The sequence below is a fragment of the Adiantum capillus-veneris genome, chromosome 23 (assembly GCF_014529385.1).
Source record: "Adiantum capillus-veneris isolate H3 chromosome 23, ASM1452938v2, whole genome shotgun sequence".
NCBI classification, from domain to species: domain Eukaryota; kingdom Viridiplantae; phylum Streptophyta; class Polypodiopsida; order Polypodiales; family Pteridaceae; genus Adiantum; species Adiantum capillus-veneris.
This window is the reverse complement of record NC_140953.1, coordinates 17,918,912-17,933,768: the sequence shown is the minus strand read 5'-3', so window position 1 is coordinate 17,933,768 and position 14,857 is coordinate 17,918,912. Positions and strand designations below refer to the sequence as shown.

General features: G+C 48.4%; 2 protein-coding genes across 5 annotated transcripts in view; both read right to left on the bottom strand.

The window, feature by feature from the left end:
* Window positions 1–14,857, bottom strand: part of LOC147427470 (SAND family protein) — a 114,863-nt gene that overhangs the window by 29,810 nt on the left and 70,196 nt on the right. The window contains exon 10 of one of the 4 annotated variants that reach the window (XM_086496670.1): window positions 78–704. The exons of the other annotated variants lie outside the window; for them this stretch is intronic. Coding sequence (XP_086352796.1) covers window positions 483–704 — 222 coding nt within the window. The 3' untranslated portion in view covers window positions 78–482. Of the gene's footprint in view, window positions 1–77; window positions 705–14,857 lie in introns of those variants that run through there. 4 annotated transcript variants of the gene reach the window in all.
* LOC147427471 (uncharacterized) lies at window positions 745–4,650 on the bottom strand. The gene is made up of 2 exons (XM_086497029.1): window positions 1,631–4,650; window positions 745–1,321 (listed from the first exon to the last, which is right to left on the bottom strand). Exon 1 carries the CDS (start codon window positions 2,511–2,513, stop codon window positions 1,683–1,685), a length of 831 nt encoding a protein of 276 aa, XP_086353155.1. The 5' UTR covers window positions 2,514–4,650; the 3' UTR covers window positions 745–1,321; window positions 1,631–1,682.

The window sequence follows — 14,857 nt, the reverse complement described above, 5'->3', positions numbered from 1 at the left end:
GGACACAAACAAAGTGAATGGACACTGTGAGTGAAGGTGCTGAGACTGAGAGATAGAGAGAGAAGAGAATACGACACCGGGGATGTTGTAAAACCCTCCTCTGAAGGCCCCACTCTCGATGGCGAGAGTGGTCTACTATTGATTGCACATTCCGATACAATGGCTGATGCAATGAGTCTAAATGCTGTGATGTCGATGTCGACGGTGTGGACGACGAGGACGAGACTAGGGCTGAAAACTGAGTGCTTCGAATCGCTGATTTGCTGATCTTCTATCTGCTGAATTTGCTGATGCAAACGCTGGTTCGGCTAAATGCTATTGCTTCAAAAAACGCTATTTGCTGACTCTTGTATGCTGTTGAATATCGCCATTTGCAGTGCTGTCCAAAACGCTATGAGTGGCTGAAATCTGCTGCGTCCAAAACACTGAATATAGCAGGCCCAAAACGCTGATCTGCTGCAGTGCCTAACCGCTGATCTTGCTCACCAAAAACGCCAATAGGCTGAGTGAAAAACGCTGCCCTGCAGGTACAAGGAAGCGCTGTATTGCAGGGCTTCACAAGCGCTGGAATGGCTGAGGCTGCCAAGGCTGAAAACGCTGAAGTCCCTTTGTTGGAAACGCCACGCTGAGGTGCTTCTTGTTCTTGCTGAGAAGGGTCTCCAGAGGCCTGCTGCACTTGAGTGCCTGATGCTCTCCTTCTTCTTCTGCCAGATAGTGCTAGCGTTAGGTTTGCTTATATATTATCTTAGCAAAATTGGCCTACCTAGTTTCCAACAAAAGTCACTTAAAAATAATAAGTGAAAAATGTCAAAAATAGGGAAAATAGTTCTATGCACTGTAAAAATGCTACTGATGGTTTCTGACTGGAATCTGATGGTCATGTTGTGTGCAACCAGAGGATATGCATCTATTTAAGTGTGTGGACATGCACGGTCTGACGAACAGGCTCACAAAAGTGCCAGATCACTTCTTATTCTAGACTAACTTGACTGACTGAACCCTGGTCGTTTTGTAGCTTGTCCATGGACACATAGGGTTGGATGTGTCACGTGACATCCCCTCCTTTTCAAAGTAAGATACTGGTACCGAACTGTATGGCGTCGAGGGAGATCGTCAATAACATTTGGAATCCTCGAAAGGAGTCTTCCCCAGCCCACTCTGATGCGTGGGTCATGCGATACTTGAACTTCATAAAGGTCTGTAATGCTTGCTTCTTTGGGCACGCCGAAAGCGACAAAGTCTTTCGTGGCTCCTTCACTGCTTCAACTTCGTCTAGAGTCATGCTTTTTCCTTCTGTCAGAATCTCCATGGCTGAAAATTCCTGAAACCACTTCCAACACAAAAACATGAACATACCTATTCCACGTAAAGTGACCGGAAAAAACCTTGTCTTCCTCAAAGACTCTGCATGCAATGTAGATGAACAAAAAGACGGAGTGCCAACCCATTCATCCCAGACATGCAAACCATGAGATCAAATCGTATCTTTCTGATCTAAATCAATCAACTGTGGCACACCATAATGGAAATGCCCATGCTTCGTGCTTATACTTTCATGTGCTCTTTCTACAACTGTGTCGTGCCAAGCAAGAGACATGAAATGTGAATTCCTTGGGTACAAACATTTCACCTTTTCATGAGAAATCCACATACATCCGTCCTCATTCATGAGTGAAATTTGCTCAATGTACCATATGCCTAGGAAAAGGGACCACATAAAGACGCTGACTAAGAAACAGGAAACAATCACAAATGAAACACTCGAACAATGCGTGCTGACGAATTATTCCAACACATAGTACTTCCTGTAAGGGTTCTTTGGACCTAGGCTCGAGAGCCAAGATCGGTTCTTCGTGTTTGATCAAATATGCCTGGGGGTTTGCTGTAGACCTCGACTCGAAAGCCAAGATCGATTCTTCGTGATCGATCGAATCTGCAACGAGGTTAGCTTCGCTAGAAAAAGCATCAACTAAACCATCATCCTGGTGAACAATCACATCTTGATCATACAAATCATCATGCTTGTGAGAAATCACATCATGGTCGTCATGCAAATCATCATGCTTGTCATTATCATTCAAATCATCATGCTCATCATTAACATGCAAATCATGTGTGCCATGCTTTCGAGAAGAAGGGACGGAGAGAGTCTCCTTTTCCTGATTTTGTTCAAACTGCGCCTGCACAAGAGAAAAGAGTCGCAAGAACTCCTTCATGTGTTGGTCGCTCTTTTCTTTTCTTGCTTTGTTCTGCCGATCAAATTCTGCTTGTCTTGCTTTGTTCTCGTGATCTATGGCTGCCATTCTTTCTTCGTGTTCACGCTCTATTTTTGCTTTTCCCTCTAACTTCTTGTCCATCATCATCTTGTCGAAAGCTGCCATAGGATCTGGTGCAATCTTTGGCGTAGATGGGGAAGGGTCGGAAAAACCTCCTGTTGAGGAAAACTCTTCTTCGCCACTCCCATGCTCACCACTTCCAAGCAAAATATCCATTCCGCTTTGAGTGATTACCATCCATTGAAGTCGTGGGTTCTTGTGGGTTCTTGTGGTCTTGGGTTCTTAAGTTCACAAGGAACTTGAGTTCTTGGGGCTTTTGGTTCTTGGGGATCTTGAGGTTCTTGAGTTCTTGAGGGTCTTCTTTCGCTTGCAATCTGTGTTAGAGAAGGATCTTCTCTTCACCCGAGTTCTGCTCTTTTCCGCGGACGCACCCCTTGGCGGCCTTGCGCTCACACCAACGTTGCTTTTTCCCACCTCCCGTCGATTTGCCAGCCGCTAAGTGCACGGTCCGCTCTCAATGAGTGAAAAGCGGCACAAGGGGAGACTGGACGAGCCCTTCTTTCTTGGGTTTCCTGTCACTCTTCAAAAACACGATTGGGAATCGACACGCCCAAGAGGACTTGGGTTACGTGCGACTGCAACAAGCAAAAAAAATTGTGGTTCTTGTGGTTCTTTCTTTAAGTGATACAGAACACTGCCAAAGCTCTGATACCAATGTAAGGTGCAGCGGAAGTGAATGTTGAACTTTGCTCAAGATGAGTGCTCCGAACTGTGCTCAAGGTTCCTTTTACTTACGGAAGGGAGAGCCTTACGTCCTTTAATGAGAGAGTGCAATGGACACAAACAAAGTGAATGGACACTGTGAGTGAAGGTGCTGAGATTGAGAGATAGAGAGAGAAGAGAATACGACACCGGGGATGTTGTAAAACCCTCCTCCGAAGGCCCCACTCTCGATGGCAAGAGTGGTCTACTATTGATTGCACATTTTGATACAATCGCTGATGCAATGAGTCTAAATGTTGTGATGTCGATGTCGACGGTGTGGACGACGAGGACGAGACTAGGGCTGAAAACTAAGTGCTTCGAATCGCTGATTTGCTGATCTTCTATCTGCTGAATTTGCTGATGCAAACGCTGGTTCGGCTAAATGCTATTGCTTCAAAAAACGCTATTTGCTGACTCTTGTATGCTGTTGAATATTGCCGTTTGCACTGCTGTCCAAAACGCTATGAGCGGCTGAAATCTGCTGCATCCAAAACGCTGAATATAGCAGCCCAAAACGCTGATTATAGCTGGCCAAAAACGCTGATCTGCTGCTGTGCCTAATGTAGCGTAGATAGTGTGTCGTGTGCAATGTGCGTGACAATCTCACTCAAATAGACTGAAAACAGGAAACAATAGACAACAACTGAGCTCATAGAGACACAACAGCAGCAGTAGACCACAACAAATGACTCGACTATCTCAAAGAACTGATACAGACTCTGGCGTGGCAGCACACTCAGCTCCAGCCCAGGACTCACAGGTACAATGAGGTGTCGAGGCTCAGATCTGCAGGGATGGTGAAGACGTGCTGTGTGTATCGACTCACTACACCTAGACGATGACACAGGACCACATATCCAGAAGATGATCCACCAACGGCCCATAAATGTCAGCCACCTAAGCCAACCTCCAAAGTGAGTGGTGGTGGTAACCTGGCAATGATGTCCACTAGACCACCGTTCATATCCTACCACGTGTCATTGCCCAGCCCAGAGAGTCCGTCCAGTGTGAACCAGACTAGACCAACTGTACTAATTGAGTGTCCTGTGAAAGTGACACTGTAGCATGCTACAAGTTGCCCGCCACAAGATCGCTCACCGTCTCGGTGAGAGGAAATACTGAAAAACTAGGAAATAAAACCACTAGGTACCGCATAGTACATCTTTCTTGAAGCAGGTGCTAGGCCCAACCATGCAAGAACTGATTGCAGCTGGCAAGAGAATTCAACACTTGGAGGAGGACGTTTCTCTGCTCGAACACCGGATGGCGGATTCTTATGCAAAGATGATGACAGTTCAGGAGAATTCTAGGAAGTTTCAAGTAGAGTGTGAAGAGCTACAGCAAACTCTTGGTATTTCTCCAGCTAAAAACAAAAGAAGTGTAGTTGCTCAAGGAGACATATGAGAGGCTCTTGAAGGAGTTGCAGATGCGAGGCGTAGTTGTTGAGGAAGAGAACGAAGGGTTCAAGAAGCAGATTAAAATGCAGAATCCTTGTCGAGAATTCTTGGGTTGCCAAGGGAGCTTGAGGCTACTGAAGGCAGCAATGTGGATCAGCGGGGTGGGAGAAGATGAGGCTAAGGCTGAGGCTAGTAGGGGTGGGGAGGGCTAGATAGGGGCGAGAGGGGAAAGGGCAGGGGCGAGGGGGTGAGTGCCCAGGGACGAGGACTTGCGAGGGGAACTAGTGGCGAGGGGTGGGTAGGTGGGGCGAGGGGGTGTGAGGGGAGGGTAGGGCGAGGACTAGAGAGAGGGGGCGAGGGTGAGTGAGAAGGGGCGAGGGGTGGGTAGGGGGACTAGGGGCGAGTGTTGGTGAGGGGGACTAGGGCGAGGGGGGTAGGGGCGAGGGGTGGTGAGGAGGGACTAGGGGCGAGGGGGTGTGAGAGGAGGGTAGGGGCGAGGGGGCGAGGGCGAGGGCTGGTGAGGGTGGGGCGAGGGGGTGAGTAGGGCAGAGGGGGTTGAGTTGGTTCTGCAGGGCGTGAGTTGGTATGCAGCAAAGTCCCCTTATTGCCACAACTGGAGTGAACCCTAAGGATGTGGGCATTTTGATTGTGTGTAGGGTCGAGGGGATAGGGGTAGATAGGGGCAAGTACGGAGCAGACAGCTATCATGAACAAGACAGCTATCGTGATCTTGGAATTCAGTAAGTAGGACGGGCTCTGTGAAGGGAGTTTGCTAGACACAGAGGAGAGCTTTGTTCTGGTCGGAGAAGCAGACACCAAAGGGGTTGATGTTTGAGGGGTGGTGAACTCTTGTAGAGGAGATTTCTTCCCGCTTCTATGCCTCTTCATAGGCTCACCAAATTCAAAGGCTTTCACCAAGAGCGCATCAGGAGTAGCTTCTGTGACCTTCAACTTTTGAGCTGGCTCATTAGGTTTAGTTACTGTGGAAACATTTGAAGAGGGTGTACCTTCAGGCAAAGAGTGAATAGAGACTCCATAACAAGGCATAGATTTGGTAGCCTCCAACCACTCTAGTAGATCTTCGTCTGACCCTTCACGTGTAGTAGGCTGTTCTTGTTCAGGGTTGGTTTCCATTGACAAAGAAACTTGCTACACCACAGGATCCATACCTCCTTCTAAGAGAATGGGTTGCATCGGGGAGCCAGAAGTATGTATCTACGTTGCATCGTTTCCCCAATCATGAAGTGCTTTAGTGTGTCGCAGCCATGGTCTTCCAATGAGCAAAGGAAATCCTCCCTCAACCTGGGGAACACGAACCACAACAAAATCCAAGTTGAAAATAAAGTCTTGTACCTGCAGAGGCACATTGTCCACTATGCCCACTGCCAACTGGGTAGACTGTCCGATGATCGGCCAATGTAACTGTAAAGGGAGCACGGCGAGTAGGCTGTAGACCTAGAGCTACCATAGTGAACTCGGGCATCAGGTTGATGCCAGATCCACCATCCACTATCACTCCAGAGAATTGCCAACCCAACACGGACATTGTCAGGTGAGGGCTTCTATAATCAGTGAGTAGAGCAGCGGGATTGGATATCATATAGGACTCTGATGGTCGCACTGGGAGGTGCCCACCACTAGGACTTACTCCGGGGTAAAGTGATTGAATAACAGCAAGGGTGTCACTTCTAAAATTCGCATCTAGTCGTAGCATGTCATAGAGGGACACTTGTTGGAAGGTGTTCTTCAAGACTGTCTCTGCAATAAGCTTTTCCTGTTCTACAAGTGGTTTCTTGGGTACCTTGATCTTTTGTAGATCGGAAACTGCTTCCAAGAAAGCTTCATCAATATCAAAGAGCAAAGATTTGGATTCTTTTATGGCACTGGGGGATGGCTTGTTCACAGCTGAAGGCAAGGTATCCACTGGTGTGAGAATGTGTAGGGGAGTTGAACTTGCTCGAATGCTAAGACCGAGAGCGGCTCTCTGGGCCCGGGTGAGGACGCCCGATGGCTCCTCTGCCAACTGCGGCGGCTTATTTTGAGGGGTAACCACGTGGGTAGAAGGGGGCGGCTGAGAAACGGCGCTAACTGCTATCAAATTGAGCTTGGGAAAGGCAAACTCATTCTGGCTTTGACTTGGGTTCAAAGCCGTGGATGCACAAATTTTACGGCAATCCTTACTCTAGTGATCCTTCGTTTCAAGGCAATGACGACAGGGAGGGGACCCTTCGGGCAGAGGGCATTTGCTTTGGTAATGACCATATTCCCCGCATCTGTAACACAAAATGGGCCGATTCAATGGGCGAGTCGAAGGCGAGGTGGTCCTTGCTCCTGGTGCATGGAGTTGGAGGTGGAGGCATAGAAGTTTTGAGGTGATGAGGGAGCATGGGTATGATAAAAGCTCTAAGACGGAAAAGTACTTGGCATACCTTGCATAGGAGGTGTTGTCAGCAGAGGTGGCAACGGGTTTTGATGGCCATAGGTGAGACCATGTTGGATGCAAGTGCTAGCCCTTGTTGGAGAGAAGGACCTAGACTTTGTTGTATTTGCCGCAATCCCTTGATATAGTAGCAATCCTTGTCTTCGTGCCCAGATTTTTTGCAGAAGTGGCAATAAGCCCGAAGGGAACAGTCCTGTGGAGGATGTCTTGAAGAGCGACAAGAGCTGCACCATACCATAGCTTTAGTCTCCTGCTGAGACCGAAGCTCTTCTAGCTCTCTCTTGATTTGATACAAAGCCTCAAGATGTGGTGGTTTCTCTTGTCTAAGAGCGATTGATTTCTCTTCTTGGAGAGCGCGTTGTAGTTTTAGGGCTTCAAGTTCTCTGCGTAGAGAAGTTAATGGATCAGCAAGACTTTCCGAAAACACAGAGGGAGTCTCTACGTGAGGGGGTTGGTGAACAGCTTCCTAGCCCCCTCTATCCTAGTAGCAGCTGCGATGAACTCCTCCAGAGTGGCGTTGGGTCGGAGACTCTCTCTGAGTTTTTGCTGAGAAGTTTTGGGAAGCGCCTTCTCTATCCACTTCTTAACCATAAATTCATCGGGTTGCTGGGGAAGCTTGGCAACCAGAGACTTGGTATTCATCATAAGTTCTGCAAAAGTCTCCTCTGGCTGGAGCACCATGTTGGCCAACTCATCCAAAACCTTCTCCTGATAATCAACTGGCCTGAATGTTGCACATAGCTGTTGTCTTAAGGCTGCCCAAGTTGCAAAATGGTTCTCTGCAAACTGGCCGTACCATTTATCTGCTAAGCCATTCAAGGTAGATGGAAAGAGTACCAAATAAGCATCCTCCCTATTAAGACCACGACCCCTACATAGAGATACAAACCTCCTTGCATGGTCGTCAGCATCTTCTGAAGAGAGTCCTTTGAAGGTAGGGAACTTGACATTCACCTTGGCCAAAACACTTCTCAAAGCCTCCATGGCCCCTTGCTTAGGAGCCCGTTGCTCAATAGCCTATTGTAATAGAATAGGAGAGAGCTTTACTGGAGAAGGTGATCTGGAAGATGTCGAACCGGATGGAGGAATGGGTGATGTCGTATGTGGAGATATGGGTGATGAGGTGGATGGACTTCTACTAGGTACCAAGGGTCGTCTTCTGTTGTAATACTTCAGAGGACTCAGTAGTGCGCTTTGGCACTCGACCGACCGCCTTGTATGTGTCATGCAACGACTACCAATCCAACCAAGCTTTGGGCAAGAAAACCTTGAGCTGGCTGAAGACTAGTCTAGACTCTACTAGACCAGGCAAGTGACTAGACCCAGGCTAGACCAGGGATGAGGAGGACTAGACCAGGGTCAAGGAGGACTAGACCAGGAACGAGGGCTGGTTGGACCAGGGCAAGAGATGACTAGGGCGAGAGAGGACTAGAACAGTTGGACCAAGCGAGAGGAGAACAGTGCAAGGCAGGTAGGCAAAGCTAGATAGACCCAACTAGCTTCAAGATTTGTACCTCACAGAGAGTGAGACTTCCGTTGAGGTCCCACCGTGATTGCCAAAATGAGAGCACATGTAGCGCAGATAGTGTGTCGTGCTCTCTACAGTGGGTGCTCCTCAGTGCAATGTGCGTGACAATGTCACTCAACACAGACTGAAAACAGGAAACAATAGACAACAACTGAGCTCACAGAGACACAACAGCAGCAGTAGACCACAACAAATGACTCGACTATCTCAAAGAGCTGATACAGACTTTGGCGTGGCAGCACACTCAGCTCCACCCCAAGACTCACAGGTACAATGGGGTGTCGAGGCTCAGATGTGCAGGGATGGTGAAGACGTGCTGTGTATCGACTCACCAGACCTAGACGACGACGCAAGACCATATATCCAGAAGATGATCCACCAACGGCCCATAAATGTCAGCCACCTAAGCCAATCTCCAAAGTGAGTGGTGGTGGTGACCTGGCCACGATGTCCACTAGACCACCGTCCCGTATCCTGCCTGTGTTACTGCCCAACCAAGAGAGTCCGTCTAGTGTGAACCAGACTAGACCAACTGTACTAACTGAGTATCTTGTGAAAGAGACATTGTAGCCTGCTACACCTAACCGCTGATCTTGCTCACCAAAAATGCCAATAGGCTGAGTGAAAAACGCAGCCCAGCAGGTGCAAAGGAAGCGCTGTATTGCAGGGCTTCACAAGCGCTGGAATGGCTGAGGCTGCCAAGGTTGAAAACGCTGAAGTCCCTTTGTTGAAAACGCCAGGCTAAGGTGCTTCTTGTTCTTGCTGAGAAGGGTCTCCAGAGGCCTGCTGCACTTGAGTGCCTTATGCTCTCCTTCTTCTTCTGCCAAATAGTGCTAGCCTTAGGTTTGCTTATATATTATCTTAGCAAAATTGCCCTACTAGTTTCCAACAAAAGTCACTTAAAAATAACAAGTGAAAAATGTCAAAAATAGGGAAAATAGGTCTATGCCCTGTAAAAATGCTACTGATGGTTTCTGATTGGAATGTGATGGCCATGTTGTGTGCAAACCAAAGGGTGTGCATCTAATCTAAGTGTCTAGACATGCAAGGTCTGCAAACACACTCACAAAAGTGCCAGATCACTTCCTATTCTGGACTGACTTGACTGACTGAACCCTGGTCGTGTTGTAGCTTGTCCACGGACACAGGGTTGGATGTGTCACGTGACAGTCCTACCAAGAACGGACACGGATCATGGGGTTTATGGATTCGGTAAAGTACCTACAGTTTCTTCTCGACGAGCTTCGCGAAATACTTTCACGGCATCCGCAGCAAAATCTCCTGATGTTGCAGGGTTATATTTATGGCATAAGCCTTGAAAGTACAAGTGAATTGTGCAAGGCATATGGCAAAGTCAATGGATTGAAAGCCCTGATTTGCTTCGACTAGGAGCTACTGACAATTTCATCCATCCAGAATTCCTGAAACAAATGGACTTTAATGATGGTTCACAGGGTGGCGAACTTGAGGGTGAGCTAGCCAAACAAACTTACAAAGTGGTACCGCTCATACGGGCTCTTCCAATGACCATCCAAGGATACCATGGAAGAGCCAATTTCCACATCATGAAATAAGGCTATTGTGACGTTCTGTTAGGCATGCTTTGGCATGACAAGAATGACGCGACACTCCAGCTCTAGAACCGTACAATTACCTTGATGCAGAAGGACAAGCCAATCATCCTCAAAGCTCGGTTGTCCAAACGAAAACCTGTATCAATTTTCTAGTTCTTTTGTATTTAAATATTCTTAGACTTTGTTTGCAAAAGTACTGTTTGAAATTGATTTGAAATGGATTGTATCTGTTTTGAACTTGTCTTGGTGCCGATTTGAATTTTTTGACTAGTTTTAAAACTGATTTCAAAAAATTGGTGATTTACTCCTGGGTGGAGAAGTGAGAAATGTTGTTTGGTAATGTTTGAACCTCGGAACGACCCAAACAGGATGTTTTGTTGTATGCTTGAAAACCTCGGAACGACGTGGACAAGATGTCTCGGAGCGTTTGGTTGTACGTTGGAAAACCTCTGAACGACGAAGACGCGATGTCCGAGTGTTTGGTTATATGCTTGAAACCTCCAAGCGATGGAGACTGCGGTTTGGGGAGCGTTTGGTTGTATCAATCCTCAGAGCTCATGGTCCGAACCTTTTTAGGTTATTTACTGGGAAGGGGCCATGGTAGTCGTTGAGTAGCTTCATACTGGAGACCCCTCAAAGTCGTCTCCTAGCCCATCTCATACCCCACCACCAGCTCAAGGGACAGGACACTCCTCAGCAGCTTGGAGATCGCTTGGCAGTGCTTTTGCCACCAGCTGTCTGGCTCGAAAGAGACAGCCCTACATGAGGACGCCACTTTTGGTGCAACTTTCTCCTTTTGCGTCAGTCCCTCGCGGGCTAACCATCTTTGACATTCGTCGGCAATCGGACTTCTACTATGGCTTCGCGCGATTTCTTGGCAAACCGTCTCCTCACCTCGAGGCAACTTGTTTCAAAGTATATGTTCTTTGAATGAGAGATACGCAAAGAGAGAGAGAAGAGAGACAACGCCGCATCTTGGCTCCCAACCACCCTCGAAGGGCCCCTTGCTCTGTTGCCAGAGCAAGTTCTTGCTTTATAACTTGCACAATGCTGATAAAATGACTAAATGCTGCTGATGCCAATGGGTGCTTAGATGATGTGTAACAAACTTGGACACCCCAAGTCTGGAATCTGTCGCGACACGAGAGAGATTCACTTTGAAACTTCACAAATTTAAATCACAAAACATTTGAGTCGACACGGCCCGGTGTAGTTCCATGCCTAGAGAGATTGACCCCAAAGACTGACACCCCTTTCGGTATTTCTTTTTGTATTAATAAATGAGCAAGTACAAGTGCCCAGAGCTCTCCTCTGCTCACCGGCTCGTCAGCTTTGTCTGAGCCAGAGAGAGCCTAGGGTCTTATTTAAAGGCCGTTGGCCTTAGAAAAGCAGTTTACATGAAAAGCTTCAATTTCAAAAGCATCTGGTGCCAAAAGCTGCCGCCCAAAACAACCAGCGCGATTTGCGGAATTCCGTACAACATGTCACATCAGCAACGCAATTCGTGGACGTTCGTACAACCAGCCACGTCAGTAGCTTCTATGCGTTATTTTAATGCCTTTGTCTCCCTTTGGCCCCGTCGGCAGTTGCCCATAAAGTGGAAAAACTTATTTGTGTTGATCCTGCCATACCTCTAAATGGCATGGACGGTGATGAGGGTGCCAAGTCTGCAGAAGAAGCTTCCTCCCCAAGGTAGCTAGAGTACTCAATATAGGATAGATGGGCTCCATCATCACTCAACGAAGGACACTCACTACCACTCACCAAGATCCCACTCCATCTAAACAAGTGATTTACCTACCAAATCGACAATTTCGAAAGTGGTGCCTCTTCAAAAGTAAAAACAAGGTCAACACATGATGTCTTGAGGAAAGAGCCTACCACTCTAACCTCCTCAAAAGTGAAAACAAGGTCAACACATGATGTCCTAAAGAAAGAGCATGCCACTCTTACAGGCTGCCAATGGGCAGAGTCAATTGTTGATCAAGCCAAGCCTCACCCTAAAACTCCAGTCTGATGTGACGTCCATGATTATTGCCAGTCTTCAGAATGCTAAAGACGAGTCCCCTGCTAAGCAACAATCGAGTCTCTACAGTGAGGATCGAAGTACACACACCATCCGCGATGAGGGCGTGCCAGTCGAGTGGAATAGTCTCATCAATCTCTCCCATACAGGCAGCAACCCCTATACAGATCCAGTAGGTAGCTCCAATCACTTAACCCCAACCAAGAAAGCATTTGACAAACTGTGTAAAGAGCCTACTGACCCATCATCCCATCTAGCCCAGTCAATGTGTTTCCTCTCGCCTAGCTGACAGCCTTCTGAATCAGTCACATTGCATTCCATATAAGTGGCTGCCTTGCTACCTCCTCGACACACGAAGGCAGATAGCGAATCAAAGCAAAATGTAATTCCATCCAAATCCGCAGCAAGCAGAGCATAAATGATGACAACTCAGACGTATCCAAGGATCCAAGGATGCATCTATGAAGATGAATCTCTCTCTCTCTCTCTCTCTCTCTCTCTCTCTCTCTCTCTCTCTCTCTCTCTCTCTCTCTCTCACTCTCACAGCCCCTCCTCGCTCCCCATCACGCAGCCCCTCCCTCCCCCTCACGCAGCCCCTCCTCGCTCCCCATCGCGCAGCCATCTCTCTCTCTCTCTCACGCAGCCTCTCTCTCTCTCTCTCTCTCTCTCTCTCTCTCTCTCTCTCTCACACACACACACGGATACATACCCACACACACACTACACACATACACGCATACACACACGTACTCCCTCTCTTCCCCTTCTCCCCTCTTCTTCACAATATGAAGAGAGGGTAGTTACGAAGACAACCATGTCTTCCCCCATCATCAAGACGCCAACATCGACAATGAAGACAACCTTCATGCTCACGAACAAGAAGCTTGCACAATTGGAGAAGGACATGAAAGAATGGTGGATGGAGAGAGAGATATGGAGGGAGGAGAAAGCCACCTTCATCAAGCTATGGAACGAAGAGAAGGAGGACATGAGAGCGGAAATCCAAAATCTCAAAGAGGAGAAGCAGAGAAGGGAACGGGAGAACGAGAAGGAGAGGGAGAGATGGAGGAAAGAGCAAGAAGAGATGAAGGCACAAATCGATCTCCTTCATGCTTCCATCACATCCCTCACCCCCGAGGAAGGAGAGATTAAAGAGGAGGCTAAGGAAGCCCTCAAGGAGGAGATCACCAAAGCCCTCACCGCAAGCATTGAGGACAAATTAGAGGCCACCATAGAAGGATGGGCCGAAGTGGTCAAAAAGAACATCAAGAAGGTAGCAAGAGAGGAAGCCCAAAAAGATGAGGTACTCATGGTACACACAACCATCGAGGAGGAGAAGATGCGACAAGCTCGCCGTCTCAATGTGCGAGTGACCGGCATCAAAGAAGAAGAAGGGTCTACACCCGAGAGCGATGGGAAAGCTTTATGCAAGAAAGTGGGATACAAGGAAGAAGAGATCCCTTTCTCCAAAGTTTGGAGAGCCGGCAAAGATCCAAAGAAGAGAGCGCTCATCCTCCAATTCGCCTCCGAGGAGTCTCGAACTTCTTTCCTCCGAAAGAGGGTCATCTTGAGAGGGCTAGAAGGCCCCCCGATTTATCTTGATGATGACCTCACAAAGATGCAACAAGATCACCGTCGCGCGTGCATGCCTAGAGTCCACCAAGCCCGCAAAGAAGGGAAGAAGGCAGTATATCGCGATGGTAGGGTTATCATTGATGGCAAGACCATCGCATAGGGACTCGCGGCCTGTGGGACACACGAGGAGATTCATGTCACGGTTTGGAATTGCAATGGAGACCTATGGACACACCCAGAGAGACTTGAGGAGGTGATGAGAGGTCGAGACATCATTCTACTTACAGAGACACACGAGAGCCCAGAGAGAGGGTTACCACGGATACATGGATTCCAGTGGGAGTCTCTACATCGGGGATGTATGCGCCAGCACACCACTCGCGGCTCAAGAGGAGTGGCCATACTCTCTAGACAGGGGCTTCACAGCAGACTACAGATTGTTGCCCGGGACCCACAGGCCCGCTACATGTGGATTCGCCTCGAGCTCTCACGAGACAGGATCGTCTACATTGCCCTTTGCTACTTTGCTCCCACAGGCTCCAGATTCGCCCCTATTGAGCAGGAGTCACCGTACGCATGCCTCACGGAGGACATTATGGAGTACTCCACACTGGGTGAAGTCTTCCTTATGGGGGACTTCAATGCTCGTACGCGCAGTGAGCAGTGTGAGGCATATAACCACGAGGACCCAGAGGCACTACACACTCTAGATGAGGAGGCTACTATGAGAGATACAGCAGACAGAGCTCCAGTCACAGCCTATGGACGACATCTACTTCGACTTGGCTCCAAGCACCGTCTCATTATTTATAACGGGATGGTCCAGTGGCCCACCTGAGGGGGCCTGACTTGTATGCCACATGGAGTTGTAGAGGGAGGGGGGAGTACAGTCGACTATATTCTGGGACCCAGGGAGGCTACACACCTTATCACATCCTTCACCATTCCACCCATACCCATCGGAGCCGACCACACATACCTCTCTTTCTCCATCACCGGAGATACCATCCCACATAGCTCCACAGCACACATTCCACACACCACCATCCATTTCACACATGAGCTAGCCTCTCTTTACTCGGCCGAGGTCGAGCATGGCCTATGCCTCCTCCACCCATCCACACCACTCTCAGTTCTCACATCACATATCTCTTCCGTTCTCCACACTTCAGCTATTAGCTCTTTTCCACACACCACTCACACAGGACGCACTCCCCCCCCCCGGGACTATGCCTCAGAACCGCTGGTATGATGATGAGTGCAGAGAGCTATACCG

Excerpts from the sequence above, each read along its gene's own strand:
- LOC147427471 (XM_086497029.1), bottom strand. The coding sequence starts at position 2,513 with ATGGTAATCACTCAAAGCGGAATGGATATTTTGCTTGGAAGTGGTGAG.